We start from the raw sequence: 19,827 nt of genomic DNA, 5'->3' as shown, positions 1-19,827 counted from the left end.
GCAGCGCAACAAACATGAAATTTTTTACCAGTTAATTCTCACACTAGAAATAGAAGAGTGATGCTTTGGAATGAACCTATTCGATCCAAACTCTAATAGCAGTTCACACTGCCGTTGACCTTGTCTGCATTCAACTAGGACCGTTGGCATTCTGAGAATGGAAACCTTAATCCTTCATAAATTTAGGTACCGTCGGCGTTGTCTATTTTATTGCGGGGTTAAGAAGTTCCAGATATTTTTCTACACGCACGAACCGGAGATAACATGTCAAGGAATACGGTTGTCAACATCGGAATTCTTACCATTAGAGATAGTCATAAATACACTACATGGAAATGCACAAATTCTCTTTCTCTACGTGTGAGGCGGATATGGAATAGCTTCAATTTTACAGAGGAACCAAGGAAAGTTTAGCCACAACCCGGTCCAACATTCAAATTGTATTGAGCATTCCCCATACTCATCTCAATCATTTTTAGTAGTCTCGCACTGCATCATGCAAGACATCATCTACGGGAAAGCAAATATTCCGCTTCCGACAACAGTTCCATTTTTGTCATATTCATTTCTTGGAACAATAGCATCTTTCACTTTTGTCCATTGTTATTTCCCTACTCATAAGGATATTACCTTGTCTCATCGTAATTATATCTTCTTGCTAACTTCATTTGAAAGAACGCAATTCCCCACCAACTCTTCTCCTTTATGACAATTTTCTTTGCCACCAATTGTTCTTTTCTTAGAATTGCTCCAGCTTATGCAATTGCATGTGAACAAGATGGTTTTGTTGGGCAGTTATTCTCTGTTCTATTCCAGAATATCCGAATTTGAACCTTTGCTTTAACGTACTTTCCAAAGAACATTTGCTAAGATTATTGATGTGAGGAAGTGTATTCCTAAATGACAATGGCATTTCCTTTGCCTCTATTTTTATAAGAGGCATTATTTCCAGTCGTTGAATATATTGCACTCCTATAGAGGTTAGAACCCCCCAGCTAACTTTCGGTCACTAGAGGAACGCACTGTGAATCTTCTTAATCTCATGCTTGATTAATTGGACTAATTTCTTAGAAAATTCGAGTAACTCACAGTGGCTGCGTTGATATGCAATATGACGTTTTTGATCCTTGTGTATGCAATGGAAGTTCCATTTTATGCATCGAAATAAAACCAGTTTCTTGACCAATCCCTTTGGCTCCATTCATTTGGAAAATAATAGAAGACATATTGATACTCTACAATTAGTAAACTATTCAAAAATAACCAATTAATAAAATTTTGATAATATAAATAAATAAATAATAGAACTGTATATACTAAAAAAGAATTTAAACTAAAAACAAGTTGATAATATTCTCACCTTAATTAAGCATCTGGACCAGCAGCTTTAACTTCAGCAGTAGCTTCATCAGAGTAAATCTTGAAGTTTTCGTTAAACTTGGCAGCAAGAGATTTAACTTCAGTGTTGAAAGCATCAGCACCCTTAACCCAAGATCTGGCTGGGTTTAATAATTCAGATGGAACACCAGAAATGGCCTTTGGAACATTCAAGTTGAAAACTGGGAATTTTTCATATTCAGCGTTTTCTAATTCACCAGAGTGGATAGCATCCAAGATAGCTCTAGTGTATTTCAATGGACATCTCTTACCACCATCCTTGAAACCAGCACCGACCCAACCAGTGTTTAATAAGTAAGCATTGGAGTTGTGTTCGGAAATCTTGTCGGATAATTGTTGAGCATACTTCATTGGGTGCAAAACTAAGAATGGTTGACCGAAACATGCAGAGAAAACAGCTTGTGGTTCAGTGACACCAACTTCAGTACCAGCCATCTTGGAGGTGTAACCAGAAATGAAATGGTACATGACTTGAGAATTGTCTAATTTGGAAACTGGAGGTAAGACACCGGAAGCATCACAAGTTAACAAGATAATGTTCTTTGGGTGAGTATCAGCCAAACATGGAATCTTGGCAGATGGAATATATTCAATTGGGTAAGCACATCTAGTGTTTTCAGTTATGCTTGAGTCATCGTAATCAACAACCTTGGTGTATGGATCATAGACAACATTTTCTAAAACAGAACCAAACTTGACAGCATTGAAAATTTCTGGTTCCTTTTCAGCAGACAAGTTGATACATTTAGCATAACAACCACCTTCAATGTTGAAGACACCGTTGTCAGACCAACAATGTTCATCATCACCAATTAATTCTCTCTTTGGATCAGCAGAAAGAGTAGTCTTACCGGTACCGGAAAGACCGAAGAATAAGGAAACATCACCAGTTTCAACACCTTGGTTACAAGAAGAATGTAAAGTTAAAACCTTGTGCTTGATTGGCATCAAGTAGAACATAACTGTGAAAATACCCTTCTTCATTTCACCAGCATATTCGGTACCTAAGATAACCATTTCCATATCTTTGAAGTTAATTTCAACAGAAGTAGAAGAAGTCATACCTTTAGTGTGGACATTAGCTGGGAATTGACCAGCATTGTAGACAGTGAAATCTGGTTCACCGAAGTTCTTTAATTCTTCATCAGTTGGTTTGATCAACATATTGGTCATGAATAAAGCATGGTAAGCTCTAGCACAGATAATTCTGACCTTGATTCTATATCTTGGATCCCAACCAGCATAAGCATCAACAACGAATAATTTTTCTCTAGTTCTTAAGTAATCAAGAGCTCTTGATCTGGAAATTTTCCAAGTTAATTCATCAACTTGTTTGTTAACAGGACCCCACCAAATATTTTGAGAAGAGGTTTCTTCATCGACAATTCTTTTATCTTTCGGAGATCTACCAGTCTTGGAACCGGAATAAGCCATTAAAGCACCAGTAGAAGAAATGGTGGTTCCCTTTTCTAATAAACCATCTTCGTAAAGAGTAGCTGGGGCAGCATTGTGTCTGATAATAGTATCTGGGTTGAGGGATAATTGTTCGACAACTGGGTCTTCAACAGACTTGAGGATTGGATGGTCAGCAAAGTTGATAGCTGATTCAACAGCAGTTGGAGGAGGAGGAGCCATTTTGTATTAAGGTGTATTAGTGTAAGAAAGAATACAATTGATGAGGAGAAAGAAAAAGAATTAGAAGAAATTAAAACTTGAAAGGGGAGGATTTGGCAATGTATTTATACTTGAAAAATTTATGAAAAATTACTACATCTAGGGGGGAATAAGGATTAAGTGAAAAATTATTAATTGAGTTTAATGCCCCGGGCTCTTTTTTGCCTGACCAGAGAGTTAAATTTAAAAAAAATTTGGTCTGGGGTAAAAAAAAAAATACAAAGAAAAAAAAAAATTAAAAATAAGAAACTTAAAAAAAATATTCATACACAGGAAATTTTAGGAAGTTTAACAATGGAAAAAAGACGTTTCCGTAACTTTCCGTTTCTTTTTCTCAGTTAGGCTTTGAAGCATATATGGGTTACACACTACTAAGTATCACGAAGGAATCTCCGGGGTAAAGAAATTAAGAAAGCGTTAACCCGGAAGGAAGGAAGATAAACCTCAGAACACAAAAATACAACACATAGCCCAAAAATACCACCTAAACTCTTTCTGAAAACACGTCGCCCTCCCCCTAGTGCTCGTAACATTCTCTGAACATCAAAGTTTTAATGTATGGGGAAAAGGGGGTGAAGTAAGCTTTTTTGCTTTGCCAGAAAAAAGGAGAAATGGGGTGACAAAATCATTCATTTTTGGTGACAGTGCAGACATCTACATACGTGGAATAAAACAGGATATTCCCTAATTTCAGAATCAGATGTGAACGTGTGTTAATAAGAATAAGGGACGATGAGCTGCGGAAGCAGGCAGTGGACACACTCAAGACGCAGGTGAAGAGTCTCGGCTTGTCTTCCCTCGGAGATCAGGTGGTTTCTTTTTTTTTTCACAAACTTCATTTTTTTTTGTTTGTGTGGCAATTAATGAGAAATGGAAGATCCGCACGATAAAATCAGGCCAACAAAAAATTTCTTGATTAATTAATTACACTGAGGACATTTCTTCTAAGACGTTGAATGATAATTCAATACTTACATACATCAGTAGGTTGTCATCTCGCTGTTATGTTACCATGGTGTAAAATATTTTTCTAATTTTTCATACGATGAGACGAAAAGCTTTCTACCAATGAACTTGCAACTGTTCTTGTCTGCTTACTTACTGGCAATAAAAAAATCAGAAGCAATTCTCCCCCACGTCCGAAAGAATATTTTATTTTTATTCGCTCTTATTGTTTTTTTTTATTTTTTTGGTTCAGTCGCTTCTGTTTTCTCTGCTGGTTATTATGAGATGAAGAACTGCAAAAAATAATTCCAGCAGGAAAAACAAACGGAAAAGAAAATCCTTAACAATCTTTCTTTCGGGGAAATGTTCCGAGGCTAATGGGTGTACTCTGTTAAAATCTATTCCTCCCCATCTTTTCTCTTCCGATTTCTTACGGATCACACAATTTTGAACTGGTAACATCGGACATTCGGTGTACATCCCCATAATATTCATATGGGACATTGTGTATCAGGGAGATTATTTGACTTTAAATTCTATCAAATCTATTTTAAACCTGTCATTGGAAATATTCGGAAGGTGGGGAGGAAGTTTCAGGAAGAAATCTTCTTGTCATACTCAGCTTGACTACAGAATGTGCCAGTTTCTTTTCCGCCCCTCCTCTTTCTAGTTAAATTCTTCCTGTTTTATATTTAACACCGGTCCATTGTTCCGGGGACAACTGTCAACATCGTAAATTTAAACAGACAACGGTTTTGGGGGGGGGGGGCGTCCTTGCCTGGCTTGACATGCATCTCTCTACAATGAAGGAAGAAATCGGGTTGTTCTTCCCGTTAGTAATGATGATGTGCGATTATTCCAGTCTAATGCGCAATTACATTCATTCCGGCACCAATCTCTGGTTTCGCAGCCATTATTAATATTATTCTGCAGATTTTGTTCCAAATTGTCCAAAATCATTTGAACCGAAAACGGCTTCCAAGTAGTTGAAATATACTTAATAACTCTAGCTGTATACGATACTTCTATTCAAACCATTGATCTTATTCATCTTGTATTTTTAACTCAAGAATATCTTTAGACAACGCTTTTCGACCCGGGAGATTTTCATGGAGTCACGTGAACGTCGTGTACTTATCAAAATAACGGACATATCCAACGTCGAAATCAAAACAATATTATTATTTAGTGCCCCATCTCATTTAATTCGGAAGATTCCACAAAGAAGACTACGTCCTATAAAACATTCATGCAATATTACATATTATTACAAACATTAATATAAAAACTAAACTAATTAACTACATCATCCATATTTCTCATGAACTATGACAAAAATACTTTTTCCGGATTTGATTTTTTATCATAATAATCATAATAATATTTCCAAGTATCAAATCCAATTTCTTTAACCCCATTAATTGTCTTATCGTCATTAACATCAAGCATTATGCATTGATTTATTTCAACATCATCTGCAACCGAAGATTTCAAAAATGTAATCCCACTACAAATCAATCCGTATTTGAAAATTTCAGTTAGGTTTGAATACAGTGGGTCTATAACTGGACCAATAATTCCTCCAACCAAGGGAGATTCTTGTTGCTGTTGCTTATCATTGACACATTCATCTATAAACGGATAAAACTTAGAAAATTGGGACTTATTGGTAAAGAATATAATCGATCCAATAACATTTTGATTTGTAGGTTCCAAGGCAATGATTATCTTTACTCCCAATGGGGATTGATTTCGTAAATGTTTCACAGCTTCACCATAAATTGTTTTTATACTATTAATATCATCCTCATTAGTGGAGTGTTGGATAGATCTATCAATTAAATTCATCAATTTCTCTCCGTCGTTACAAATATCAAATCTAACTCCCACAATAGTTAATTCACGGAATATCTTTTTTGGGACTGTCCAATTTTCTAAATCATGCAAAACCATGACATATTTCTTACGATGGGATCTACTGATTTCCCAACCTAAACTATTCATAAATGTCCGAACTCGACTATTGTTGAGATTTGAATTGTCCGGGAACATAACTAATGGGAATGAGCTACCCAAGGAAATGGTAGTACATTTTTGTTCTTTGATCAAATATCTCATTGCTCGGGTGTGAAGATTCTTACCAATACTTTGTAATCTTTTGGATTTGTCTACCAAGATGTATAGTAAATGGCCAGCTTTTTGTTCATCAACCCAGGTTAAAATGACCCCATATAAAATATTCAATGATGAATTCCGAACCACAAAATGCTTTTGATCTTTGTTGGTACTGGCTAATAATCCATATAAACGTTTATAAAACGTTTCATTCTGATAATCGATTTTATTCCGATCATGATAAGAAGGAGCGTCGGCAGTATTATTTTTCCATAATTTGATCAAACTTGCCCAATCTCGTTTCATATCGAATTCATCCACCAACCATCTTCGTTTAGGCGGAGTAGAAGTACGAGGTTTGTTGGATACCGGTGAACCAGGATTCAGTCTACTACTGGTTATACTATCATCAGTTAATCGTCTTTTACGTATTGCGAATTTCTTTTCTCCAGGGATACATCCTTCAGGATCAAAATCTCCCATTAAAACCCCGACTAATTTTTCCAATGCATTATTGGTATAATCATAGCAGCACATATAAACACTTCCGATACTCTTGTTATAAAAGAAATCATATGGGGACAGAGTAGCCACTATAATTAACGGCTTCGTCAACTCCGTGTAGATTGCCTGCCCGGCATTATTAAATGAAGCGGGATTGGCTCCACATAATATAGATACATATTTGACTATTCCAATTTGATACATATTTCTTGAAGCTTCACTAGTGAGGACAATAACAATCTTGGCATTTTCGATCAACGATTCATGCAAAGGTGTCAATCCATTGGCAGTATATGTTGTATGAAGAACATTGTATGATCTGGTATGGCTTATTGGGTGGTTTGCTAGTAGCTCACCAAATTTCTGGAAAACTTCCTCACCAGTGAATAGACGTGGCTTTGGAGTTGGAACATCCGTGTCTGCATCGTCGCCATCCTCTGCATCCTCTTCTATCACGTGTTGGCCGTGTCCATGTATGGATTTGGTCCCATATATAGGATTTAGCAAAGGAGTTAAAATCAATATCGAATCTACCTGATCAGAATCACTAGGCGAGAGAAATTTCGATATTGGTAAAGCACCATTGAAATCACGCACAAGCGTAATTGATTTTTGATAAGCTAATGAAGACAATTTCTGATGCTGGTTCCATAATTCTGGATTTTCGTATTTGAATAAAGTTATCTTATCTTCTTTGGCCGAAGCCTCACCTCTTGGGAAGATTTCTGACCATTTTGGCAATCTTCGTTGTAATCTTTCTATTCTACCAAAAGATGCCATTACTACTTCTTCATCTAGATTACCATTGGCGATTGCCTTTTTCAAGGAGTCAACTGCTTCATTTTGTAGAGCAAGGTCATGACAAACCATAACCAAGTCACATCCAGCCGAAAGTGCCAATATAACACCCTGACCTAATCCAATTGAATGGTATAAAGCTTCCATTTCTAAACATTCGCTAATGACAAATCCATTAAATTTCAATTCTTGTCTTAATAATTGATTAATTACAACTGGCGATAAACATGCGTGAGTTTCGTCAGGACTGATGTTAGGAACACCACACCCAGCAGCACTAATACCATCTAAAACCCCTTCTTCTATCAACTTGGCAAATGGGACAGTATTAAAATGTTTGATTTGTTCTAATGAATCTCCAATCATGGGCAACTCCAATAAGGAATCCACTGTTGCATTACCAATACCAGGGAAATGTTTACCAACAGTGAAAAGCCCACCATCTTGTAAACCTCTTGCGCACATTAACCCATATTTTGTGACATCTTCAACTGTGGTTCCAAAACTTCTAACCCCGACTAATTGATGTGATAATTTGGTAACGACATCTAATACAGGACCCAATATTATTGAAAATCCAACTTTTTTTAGTTCGATGGCTATTGCTTTTGATATTTCATATACTAATTGTGGATCTCCAGTGGCCGATAAAGCCATTGCACCAGGATATTGAGTTAAAAAATCTGGGTCAAATAATGAATTCATCATTCCACCTTCTTCATCAATGGCAAACAAGATTGGATATTTGTAATTCCCCTGACTGAAAGCAATGTATTGTAAATCTTTAATCAATTTAGACATCTGCTCTGCACTAACTGCATTCTTACGAGATAATATCATTGATGATACCTTATGTTCCACTATCAAATGATAAGCTTGTGGAGTTACAGTTGTACCTTGGAATCCTCCACATAATAATTGGCCAACATGAAATGGCGGTGAGTTTTGTCCGGAGTTCATTTGAATCGATTGTTGCTATTTTGATTCCTTGTGTTAAATGAATCTTATATGTTAATTCGATATTCGTTGTATGTTTGACTGTTGCTTCTTCTGTCGACTTGCTATTGATGTTAAAACCTTTTTACAACCATCAATTGTTGTCAAAAAAAAAAACAACAATAAATGTCTCTTCTCACTTTTGCAAAAATGTCAAACTGATACAAAAATGGGGATTGTCGCGACATTTAGTAGTTCACGACATTCCAAATAATCACCGTTTTTACTTGCTACTTCTCATTCTCAGTTCTTGTAAGTGCTTCTTCAAGAGAGACAAAGGGCGGAGTAAATTCAAGCAACTACAACCGAACCTGAACCCTTCTTTGATTTTACTTGCTTCAGCAGTTTTAGTCAGTACTACCCTCTTGAAGTACATAAATAGTTATAGGTAAAACCCAGGGCATGAATGGGTATTCCAGCATTATGGGACGTTCTAAAACCAGGTTTTGATCAACGAATCTCCATAGATCAACTAGTAGATCATTACCTAAACCAGTATGACAGAACACCACGTATAGCTGTGGATGCTTATATGTTTATCTATGAATCTGGAAATAGCAACATTGTTAATGTTGATGATGTGGAGGGAATCATGATTCTGAATTTTATGTCCAAGATATTAGCATTGATTAGTTTGAATATTTCGGTGATTGTTGTCTTTGATGGGACATTGAAACCCAAGAAGACAAGAAATGGAGACGTGCCTACAAATGGGGCAGATTATGAACAGGAAATATCAAAATTGGAGACGTGTACTAATTTCGATGAGAGGAACCCTAAGATTTATGAATTAAAGAGAATTCTATTGGCGAATAGGATTGATTATGTTCAAGCTGCAGGCGAAGCAGAAGCACAATGTGCATTTTTACAGAATTTGGGTATAGTCGACTATGTTATATCTAACGATGTTGATACCTTAGTATTTGGTGCTACCAAGGTTTTACGAAACTTTAGTAGAATAGAACAAGAAGAGTTTCAATCACCTAAAAGGAGGAGTACTGCTAAAGCAGCAACATCTTATTATGTAACCCCAGTAGATATGAGCAAAGTAGAGAAACTAACTGGAATGACACGCGCTAGATTAGTGTTTTTGGCTACCATTAGAGGAGGTGATTATTCAACTGGTCTTGATCGAATTGGAATTAAAATGGCAACTTCCTTAGCATTATGTGGGACAAAGTTTTCAAAATATCATACCAGAACGATATATAAGCAAGAAATCAAGGAACAAAAGAAGAATGGAGGAATTGTAGTTATTCAAGAACCACCACCAGATTTTGCCAATGAATTAATTCGATGTTTTGTTTCCGAAAACACTTGTTCATTAATCAAATCATGGGAACTGAGAATTGAATCTAGCATACGACGAAATAAACTAAAAGCATTTTCACATTCCCTTAACGAAATTGTTCGTGAACAACCTCGTGATGTATTTGGAACTGCGCATAAGTTTGATTCCAACTTTATCTTTGATGAATATATTACCATGCTTTATTTGTTTCCTTTAGTCAATACAAATTGTCATATATTTCTTCCCAATACTTTGAATTTTGGTGAGTTTACCCTGGATCCGATTCTTAAGGTCCCGTCAAACGCATTTTTCAAAACTATTGTTGGCTCAGAATGTGTAAGGCGACAGAGCAATATAGAAAATCTAGATTATTTTCAAGAATTGTTCTTTTCCAACACTACTCCTATTGCGATAAGTGATATTATGAGTTGCGGGGAATTACCCAAATCCCCCGTGGAAAGTTTGCCAGTTCCCGAAACCTACCGTTTTAATATCAAACATATAATCTGCCGATTAATTGCAAATTATGCATTCGATACCAAATCCTCGTTCCTAATCAAAATTACTAATATCAAAGATGAAGATGGTATGGAAAAATGTATGTTAAAATATGATCTTAAAGCGGTCTGTGGATTATTCCCTCAATCCATCGAAGCTAAAAAGTTAAATGATCCAGAGTGTCAATCTCCCATCAAGGAAAAGGAATTGCCATATATATGGATCCCGAAATCTATTATATCGCATTATGCACCGAAAATGATTGATTCATTTATCCGTTCAAGAGAAGAATACGAATATACCAAGAAACATAAAGCGTCTCCGCAAAAGAACAAACTTGACTCGTATTTCACAATATCTCCCACCAAGCCTATTGCGCCGCCGGTACTAAAGAAGGGATCCATCCCTTATAGTATATCCAAAGGATTACCCTCACCCAAGAGGAAGAAATCAAGGCCAATTCCTCCCGGACAGAAACAGCTTGATTTTTTTATCGCAAAAACTTCTGAAGTTAAGAATAGAAAGAAGGAACTGGAGAATCCGTTTTTGGAGAAACCTGAAGTTCCGAAAATTAACTTGATCATGACGGCTCCTGATTTGCGTCATGTGGAACTGCCGAAGAAACAACAGAAAGTTATCAAACCAATCGAAGTTATTGAAATTGACAGTTGTTCTGATTTATCAGAGATAATTGAGTGATGCGCGCAATTGCTTATGTTATGAGATTGCGCTTTTCAAATCTACAACGGAAAAAAAAGACTCTGACCTCGAAGATCTAGACATTACTTTACACCTATCATCTATTCTTTCTTTCTCTTTATCTATAACTATAGACTATCTAAGTACACTATATATGGAAAATACAACAATGAAGCTTCAATGGAAGACACCTACTAAAAAGATTTATGATTCTTCAGATTTAAAGAATCTTCATAAATCAATTGCCATTCATAAATTACAAAGTCATTTAGATTTCATATGTGAAAGAGTACAAGGATGCAAGATACCCAATGATATATTGAATATGGACATTGTAACAAGACATCCTAGGAATATACTGTACATTGCTCCTCCCCCATTAGTTGAGAGCTTCGACAAAGAATCTTCACTTGAACTTAGCAATAACGTACGTGGAATAACCAAAATATTTGATAGTTTGAATAAATTGATTGATGAAACTCCTCCAGTAGTTGGACCAACTAGATTTGGAAATATTGCATGTAGATCATGGCATGATAAAATAGAACCACAACTAAACACCTTAATAAAGCAAAGCCTCCAATTCCCGAAGTCATTAGATACCGATGGCTTCTTATCTGAATCAACTTACTATCTTCAAAACGCATTTGGATCCAAGATTAGGCTAGACTATGGTACTGGCCACGAATTATCATTCCTCGCATTTGTGGGATCCTTGCTCGAGTTCAAAATCATCGTTGACCCCAAAGGTCAAGAGGTCTTGATAATGTTTGCGAAATACTACGATCTAGTCCGGAGATTAATCGTCGAATATAACCTAGAACCAGCCGGGTCTCATGGCGTTTGGGGATTAGATGATCATTTTCATTTAATATATATTCTTGGAGCATCACAGTTCGTCACAGATAAATTAGCCCCCGTTGTTTCAAGGGCCCTATCTCATCAAGTAATCAATTCTCATAAGATGGATAATTTATATATCAATGCTGTATCATTTATATTCAAATTGAAGAAAGGACCCTTTAATGAACATTCCCCGATTATTTATGATATCCACAACAGCGTGTTGCTGTGGGTGAAAGTAAGACAAGGATTGTTAAAGATGTATCAAGTGGAAGTATTAAATAAATTCCCCGTGGTTCAACATTTCTGGTTTGGTGAAGTGTTGTACCCTTGGAAAGACGCCAAGACTAACGAACCCCTACCAGTATTTCAAAAAGAAGAAACGCACACTGCCCTGGAGATTCCAACAAAGATTCCAAGTCGATCTACAGGTACCGCAGCATCATCGAGAGCAGGTATCCCGATGACAGCGGCTCCTTGGGCTAATCAATCGAGAGGACTTCCCCCAAATATTCCTCAAACTGGTTGGCCATCACGCAAATAGTGATTGTATTTAGATAAATAATAAGAAAATAGTCTAACTGTGATTACTACCTATACATGTAAATATTGTCTACGATCTAGAAACTCTGAAATTGAATGCAGAACGACAAAGTGGACAAGTACTACTACCTGAACTCTTAAACCATTTATAAAGACATGCAGCATGGAACTTATTATTACAAGTAGAACATGTCTTTGACGGCAATGATAAATCAGAATGTAAAATTGAGTAACAAATTGCACAATCTTCAAAACCGGAGAAATGCAATTTGACATTCTTACAAAACAATTCAATCGATTCGATAATGGATCCATTTGTCAATGATATGATTCGTTGAGAAGCCAATAGCCATGATTTCCATTGGGTTTCTTTGACACCTAGACGGAGAGGACCTTCTACTGATACATTTTCCAATGGGTAGTTTTTGGGGATCTTGATTATCATTTCCATTTTCTGGTCGTCAATTACAAATGAAGTTTTAATCTCAGACGTAATCGTGTTGATTTTGATATTCATGTTTTCTTCTTGGTTTTGGATTTTATCTTTTTGATCAGTGACTTGGGTGAGAATTTTGGTTATTAAAATAGGTGAAATGTACGTTGAAGTTAATTTTTCAATTTTAGTTTTGAGCTGTTTATCTCTAATTTCTTTAAACCAATACTGAACCTGAGATCCACAATAACGTAAACATTTATAATAAGTATGAACACATAAAAACCTAATTTCATAATCCAAATCTTCCTTCTTTGGCAATTCAACTAAATCATAATCGGGAATAGTATTAGTTTTAATATCATCATTAGTTATTAAAGTCTTGAAAAATTTGTCCGAAAGTTGTTCAATATGTTCAAATATAAATTCAAATAATCCATTCAATTCATTCTTGTCGGTTGTAATTTGTGAAACATATTCTCCACGCATTTTGAATGTTATATCTTCAAAATAAGTGAAAATCAAATACCAACTCCATAAATACTTGACAATATCCGCTTCCTTTTCAACATGGGTAGTATGATACTTCGAATCACGAGCAACCCGTAATAATTCATCAGGTAAGATTGCACGAATCACATCATCTTCTTGTTCATCTTCACTCAACTTGGATTTTTGTAATTGATAATCCACCACGAAATCTTCTTGCTGTCTTAATATAATATTTCTTAAATAAAAACTCGAAATTCGCAATATCGGTACCAAATCAGTCTCGACAAACACCAGCAACAATTTCTCTTTTTCTTGAATGATATTTCCTGTAGATATCTTAGTCTGTTCAAGTGCTCTTGATAAAACTTGTTGATTCAATACTGAAGCTTGGTTCTCAATCCCAACACTAACATTATCATCACTCAAGAAAATCTCAAGCAATTCCTCATCATAGTTCTCCAATAATTGTTGCTCTAGTCTATGCAATAAGCCATAAACCTTCAAGGAATAATATTTCAAATCAATACGATCAGAAGTTCCAACCATGCCTAAGTTATCACGTAAAATAGTATTCGTCACTTCCCAGAAATTATCAGGAATTGTTGCCTGGTGTTGGGCGAGCAATCCCAAGAATCTCCCTGCTTGGATTCTAACATCGGTGAACTCAGGATCATAGGCTATAGAAGATTCAAACCAGGACGATATTTGATTTAATGCCATGGTTAATTTGTGTACCGGGAAGAGGTCTTTTCGTTGTTCAGCATCGTCGAAATTCAAGAATAAGATCGTGAATGTCACCCATTTTAATCCGGCCAGTATGATATCGGATTCTTTTCTGACTCCTAAGATTTCTGAAAAGACATAATTCCTAATCCGGTCAAGTGTCTTTGAATGAAGGAATTTGGATAAACCAGAAATTACACCTATGAATAATAATGGGGTCTTGACTAATTTGGTATAATTGATATTGTGTGCTTCAAAGGATTGGAAACTTTCTTGTTCGATTGAAGTCTCGATCAACTTTTTGATAATTCTAGAAGCATAGAATGCAACCGTATCATTCCCGTTAGACAATTCAACTAATTTCGTAAATACTGGAGAAGTAGCGGTTCCATTAATACAACTTGCAATAGTATCAAAATCTATCCTCAATCTAGCGGAAATACTGCTCTCTAATTCAGAAAGAGCATTGGAAACTTTCTCAAAATCGAACTTCTGAGAGTCTTGAACAAAGACGTAGTCGGAAACATATTCCCTTATTAATGCCGCTTGGACAATTATATCCTCATCAATATCTACATTCAGATTTTGGATTAATTCCAGTAAGAATTTCGCGAATATTGGACCGATTGGAAATACTTCTGGCGTTGATCTTGCTGTGCATAAATATGCTGCCAGTTCTAATGGATTTGACATTGATATGGAGTATATATCCATATGATTCACAATGTGTTTAACTCTTTCGGACAAAGCCGCCGAAATTGGAGTTCCCTTGGCGATGTTGGAAACTTGGGTGAAATTATCATCAATATTTGCTTCTCCTAAATATTCAATCAATGACTCTATAAATACATCTTGTTTCTCGTTCTTAATAAACTGCAAAAACTCACCGCAGGACGATCTCGATTCCACATTCTTCCAAGCACTTACTAAGAACTTCTTCAATTGTATCTCAGAACATCCTTCTCCGTTTATTAAACGATCCGCACATCCATCAGTCATACAAAGCTCAATGAAATCCAATCTAGATGTCTCATTCTTAGCAGCTGTTCCAATCACATTTGTTAAGATTTCTGAAGAATCAGTCAACCCTAATAACAATTCAATTTCACTCTTTGATACCTCCGGTTTTGTTGAAATGGTCAATAAATGGGCATAAATATCTCCAAAATGAGTTTGATCGATTTTAACTACTCCCTTTAAAGTTTCGAGGAATTTGTTGATGCTTGTTGGCTTGACCATTGAGAGTTTCAAGTAGACGTCGTTTATGACTTCCAGAGGATCTTCAACGATGCTCTTGGCAACAGCGGTCGATAAAAGATTGATGGGTTGGGAAACGAAGTCAGGTTCAATGTAGCTTGGTAATTCAGAAATAAACTCGGCAAGCTCTGGAATTGGAGTAGTAGTTGAATCTAAATAGATAGATATGATCTTGAATGGGAGTTCTGCCAGTGCTGGGTCGAATAACTGTTGAAGATTGACGATCGTTTCCTTGACGATATGTTCTATCAATTTGACAAGGTCTAGCTTTTGAAGTAGTTGGAAGTAGGATTGAATGAATTTCTCTTCCGGAACTTTAAGTTCAAGACTTGTTTTTAAAGTTGAAATAGTGATATATTCCAAAATGTCATCATTTACCTTTTCAAACACTTCATGGGAAACGCCAGCTTTATGTATAGTTGCCACAATGTCATCGGATATGCTCTTAATTCTACTTGCCAGTATTTCTTTCAACACGTCTATCACAACTCCTTCCATTGTTGACTCTTTGACAGTACTATCCACTTGGAAATATATCGTTATTGAGAATAAGCAATCTAAACAAGCTGGTTTGAATCGTCCCTGGTTTGAATTGAATTGTTTTAAGAACAAGTTGGTAATATATTTATATTCCTCGTCACTTGAAAAATCAACTAAATTTGATTCTGGATCTTGGTTGTCTTTAGATAACCTGAATAAAACTTGGAAAAAACTGGAGATGATATTATAATAACTTGGATCCAGATTACAATGACCAATCTTCAAATATTCATAAAACCTAGATTGAGCTTTATTTCCCGCCAATTCCCAAAAGTTTTTCTTTGTCTTTAAACCGGAACTACCTGCTTGTTGACTAAAATCAGTCAAGACGATAATGGTGCTCCAGAATTGTAAGACAACGTTTGAATATACGATACTCCCAACTGATGATTTTGAACTTTGTTTTAATTTTGTCTTCATGAATTTTTTAGATATGGTTTTGTATAATCCATTTGGATCTTCAAGTTGGGTGATGAACTTGTTATCTTGTTTCATATCAAATATTCTTAAGATGAGGGTTAAAACTGTCTTAAACAAAGCTAAATTCATGGTATCCTCCTTAACGCAACTACTCAATTTCTCCCAAACGACATCTTGATTCAATATTCTTTCAATTATCTTAATAGAAGAACTTTCCAATTTCAATTTTTCACAATTGACCAATGAAATGATCTTCATCAACATATTCACAGCACCCATCAATACTCTCTCATATTTCATTCCAACTTCAGATTCATTAGTGTATCGTTTATCAGACAAAGTCTCCGGAGTTTCAATTATAACAATTGTGGCAATAAAATTCACAATTTGTTCAATAAAGATAATCCAAACCGATTCATCAACTTTTTGTCGATCTCCTTGAAACGATTGGACAAGATTCAGATATGTCGAATTTGAAACCGAACGATCGGGATCAAAGAGTCCTAATAACCATACGGGTATTGAACTTTTCAAATATTTTGAATAGGATTTCCCACCTACGATTTCTAAGAATTTGGTTTGGACTAAATGTGCCATAGATCTTGTATTTCTAGAATTATCAATTGCTAATTTTGGATAGATTTGGATCCAAGCCATGATCGTTAAATCATTACATATGTCGTTCTTATTATTGTCTAATAATGAAAGGAGATCTGTTAATGCTTTTTCTTTCGTTTTGGGATCTTTCTTAAGAAGAGATTTGAGGATGACTGTTAATTCGGGTGAATGGATTGTGGTGATATCAGGTAAGGATGTGAAATAGTTTAATGAGACTGAGAATCCATTGTATCCTAAATCACCTGTAAGTTCTTGTTCTTCTGTTGCCATTGTTAGCTGGTGTATCTTTCTATTAAATTGTCTATCAACAGTCCTTGCTGTCTATGCGTTGAGAGATAGAAAGAGCAAAAAGAGAAGAATTTTTCAGCACCAATTTTTTTTCTGTTGACTTTTGTGCTGGGTACTTATTAGTCATTCAGTCTTCCTTTTAATAACAATGGTTTGGTCTGTACAAGAGAAGTTTACTTATTGAACGATAGCTTGACTAAGTAGGCAGAATGCATCCATCGATTCCAGTCGGACACTTCCAATTTGATTTCGTAAAGATATGCCACGAAATAGTCCGCCATAATTTTGTCCAGAATGAGACTTATTTTCTACGATTAATATGATGACTAGCTATATACAAACACACTACAACTTGATCCTAATCAACAAAGGCAAACCCTCTTTAGCAATTCCCCCTAGCTCCTGTTAATCACCCAACAGTTCATAAAACTGCTTAACAACATCACTAGTCATAACTTTATTCGGATGAAAATTCCTAATCTCAAGATGTTCTTTACATACCGCTCTTGATAATGCAACATATACTTGCCCTTTTTCAAAACTTCTCCCCAAATCAATTCGTAACCGATCAATAGTCTGTCCTTGAGCTTTATGAATCGACATGGCCCAAGATAACAATAATGGCAATTGTTCCCGGATTAATACATCCGGCACACCCTGCATGGCCGCCATGGCGGATCTTTGACGAGCCCCGAGTTCGATTTTGAATTCTTCACGTTGGACTAATGTGAGATAATCTTGTCCGCTGGTGGTTTTGAAATTGATCAAGGGAAGGAGGTTGGCGGTAGATTCTTGGACGGCGATATGACAGAGTTGTTGAAATATGGATTTCCGTTCTTCCGGGATTTGATCGAAAAAGGCGGAATCGGTGGCAGTATAGCTGTCGGAATTGGCAATACGTGAAGATAAGAATCTTAATTCGGATAAGATTTGATGATCGGTGGTGGGGTCGATTTCTTTGCCGTAATGTTCAAGGAATTGCATATGTAATCTTGGAGTGAGGAAGGTTAGGACGGTTCCGATTGATCCATTTACAAGGTCATCATCAATATTTTTCAAGTTCATGACTTGGGCACCTTCCTTGAGGGTAAGGGTTTGTTCACACATGAGATTATCTAATTGCTTTTTGTAATCGGGACTGGAAACATTATCTAATGCTGGAAAGATTATTGGTTTTCCTTTTAATTGGTTTAAACGAGAGAAATTTGCAGTCTTAACTTGATCTCTTGTGGGGAATAATTCAGTTGGTTCAATTCCATCTTCATAAGTTACTGATCGAGAAAGTTTGGAAAATTTAGCAATTAGTTCTGGAGTTAATGTACCTGATCTTAATGCATTAAGCATATCAATAAGTTCATTATCCCCCTTTTGTCTAAATACTTGTTTAAGTAATATGGTTCTTTTAATAACAGCTGTCCAACAATTTGCTTGAAAACAAAATTTTGATTTACCATCTTTTGAAACTGGAGGTAATTGAAAGAAATCTCCAGTACATACAATTTGAATTCCACCAAAAGGTTTAGTATTACCTCTAACAATTTTAGCAATTTGTTCTAATTTTTCAAATAAAAGTCCATCAATCATGGAAATTTCATCAATAATTAATACTTTTAACATTTGCCATTTTCTTAATAACATTGGATTTCTTTTAATTCTTTTAGACAATTCAAATGCACTACCTAAACCTAACCCAATACCTAAAAATTTATGAAGAGTTTGACCTTGAATATTACAAGCAGCCATACCAGTAGATGCAGTTATCCCGACTTGATCTCGATATATTTCTCGTAATTTTTTAACAAGTTCACGTAAAACAACCGATTTACCAGTACCGGCACTACCAGTATAAAATACATTTTGTTTTTGATAGACAACTGCTTGTATAACTGTTTCTTGTTCAATACTTAATTTGGTTGAATTGGTAATGTTGGAACCTGAATTTTCAGAAAGTATAGATGAAGTTCTAGATAATAATTTTGGAACTTTTTTAGGTTGACCATTTAAGATATCTAAGAAATCTGAATTTGCTCTTTTCAAGGTTGGTTGTTGTGATTGTGCATGCAATTTAGGTTTAGGATTATAATATCTAATAACATCTAAGTCATCTTCATCATCACTAAGAATAATTGGATTCTTTTTCGTATTAACTTTGGGAGCAGCAGTAGTAGTAGTTTTCCTTTGTGAAATAGTTTGAGATAATATTGGATTACGAAAGTTATTAATCTCTATACTTGTATCAAAAGAAGTATCAGGACTTGATAAATCTTCAAATCCAGTATTTGAATTAATTGTTTTATTTAAAAATGAATCTTGTCTTACTAATGATACTTTCTCAGGAGTTGTTATTGATTTAATTGGTTTAGTAGAAGTAAAGAAATTGGATAATGTCAGTTGTTTTGATCTAGTANAAATCTTCAAATCCAGTATTTGAATTAATTGTTTTATTTAAAAATGAATCTTGTCTTACTAATGATACTTTCTCAGGAGTTGTTATTGATTTAATTGGTTTAGTAGAAGTAAAGAAATTGGATAATGTCAGTTGTTTTGATCTAGTAGTATTAGTACTGTTGTTTAGTATTGGTTTCTTCTTATTGTTATTATTATTAAATGGTTTCATATTTCAGATGATTTGTACTTGTGATGAATATGTAATAGTAGTAATAGTAGTAGTAGTGTACTGTGTCTATAAAATAATACCGTACTATACAAATGTAGTAACAATATCTCTACTATACTTTAAATCCCACCCAAT

General features: G+C 35.4%; 6 protein-coding genes across 6 annotated transcripts; 2 read left to right on the top strand and 4 right to left on the bottom strand. All coding sequences in view use genetic code 12, as the record gives it.

Moving 5' to 3' along the window:
* Positions 1-1,365: 1,365 nt before the first annotated feature.
* On the bottom strand, positions 1,366-3,033 carry PCK1 (phosphoenolpyruvate carboxykinase; the record flags this gene model as incomplete). Its single annotated transcript, XM_049408389.1, has 1 exon — positions 1,366-3,033. One exon carries the CDS (start codon positions 3,031-3,033, stop codon positions 1,366-1,368), a length of 1,668 nt encoding a protein of 555 aa, XP_049262276.1.
* A 2,310-nt stretch (positions 3,034-5,343) lies between these two features.
* Positions 5,344-8,394, bottom strand: NGS1 (Ngs1p; the record flags this gene model as incomplete). The annotated part of the gene is made up of 1 exon (XM_049408388.1): positions 5,344-8,394. The coding sequence occupies one exon, from the start codon at positions 8,392-8,394 to the stop codon at positions 5,344-5,346; it is 3,051 nt and encodes a 1,016-aa protein (XP_049262275.1).
* Positions 8,395-8,836: 442 nt separating this feature from the next.
* Positions 8,837-10,918, top strand: J8A68_004429 (crossover junction endodeoxyribonuclease; the record flags this gene model as incomplete). The annotated part of the gene is made up of 1 exon (XM_049408387.1): positions 8,837-10,918. One exon carries the CDS (start codon positions 8,837-8,839, stop codon positions 10,916-10,918), a length of 2,082 nt encoding a protein of 693 aa, XP_049262274.1.
* Positions 10,919-11,087: 169 nt separating this feature from the next.
* On the top strand, positions 11,088-12,305 carry RRD1 (peptidylprolyl isomerase; the record flags this gene model as incomplete). Its single annotated transcript, XM_049408386.1, has 1 exon — positions 11,088-12,305. One exon carries the CDS (start codon positions 11,088-11,090, stop codon positions 12,303-12,305), a length of 1,218 nt encoding a protein of 405 aa, XP_049262273.1.
* Positions 12,306-12,374: 69 nt separating this feature from the next.
* Positions 12,375-17,057, bottom strand: J8A68_004427 (ubiquitin-protein ligase; the record flags this gene model as incomplete). The annotated part of the gene is made up of 1 exon (XM_049408385.1): positions 12,375-17,057. One exon carries the CDS (start codon positions 17,055-17,057, stop codon positions 12,375-12,377), a length of 4,683 nt encoding a protein of 1,560 aa, XP_049262272.1.
* A 423-nt stretch (positions 17,058-17,480) lies between these two features.
* J8A68_004426 (uncharacterized protein) lies at positions 17,481-19,692 on the bottom strand (the record flags this gene model as incomplete). Its single annotated transcript, XM_049408384.1, has 2 exons — positions 17,481-19,487; positions 19,552-19,692. The coding sequence occupies 2 exons, from the start codon at positions 19,690-19,692 to the stop codon at positions 17,481-17,483; spliced, it is 2,148 nt and encodes a 715-aa protein (XP_049262271.1).
* Positions 19,693-19,827: the final 135 nt, after the last annotated feature.

Source organism: Hemisphaericaspora subhashii (genome assembly GCF_019202705.1).
Source record: "Hemisphaericaspora subhashii strain CBS 10753 chromosome Unknown scaffold21, whole genome shotgun sequence".
NCBI lineage: Eukaryota > Fungi > Ascomycota > Pichiomycetes > Serinales > Debaryomycetaceae > Hemisphaericaspora > Hemisphaericaspora subhashii.
This window is presented reverse-complemented; position numbering and strand designations above follow the sequence as displayed.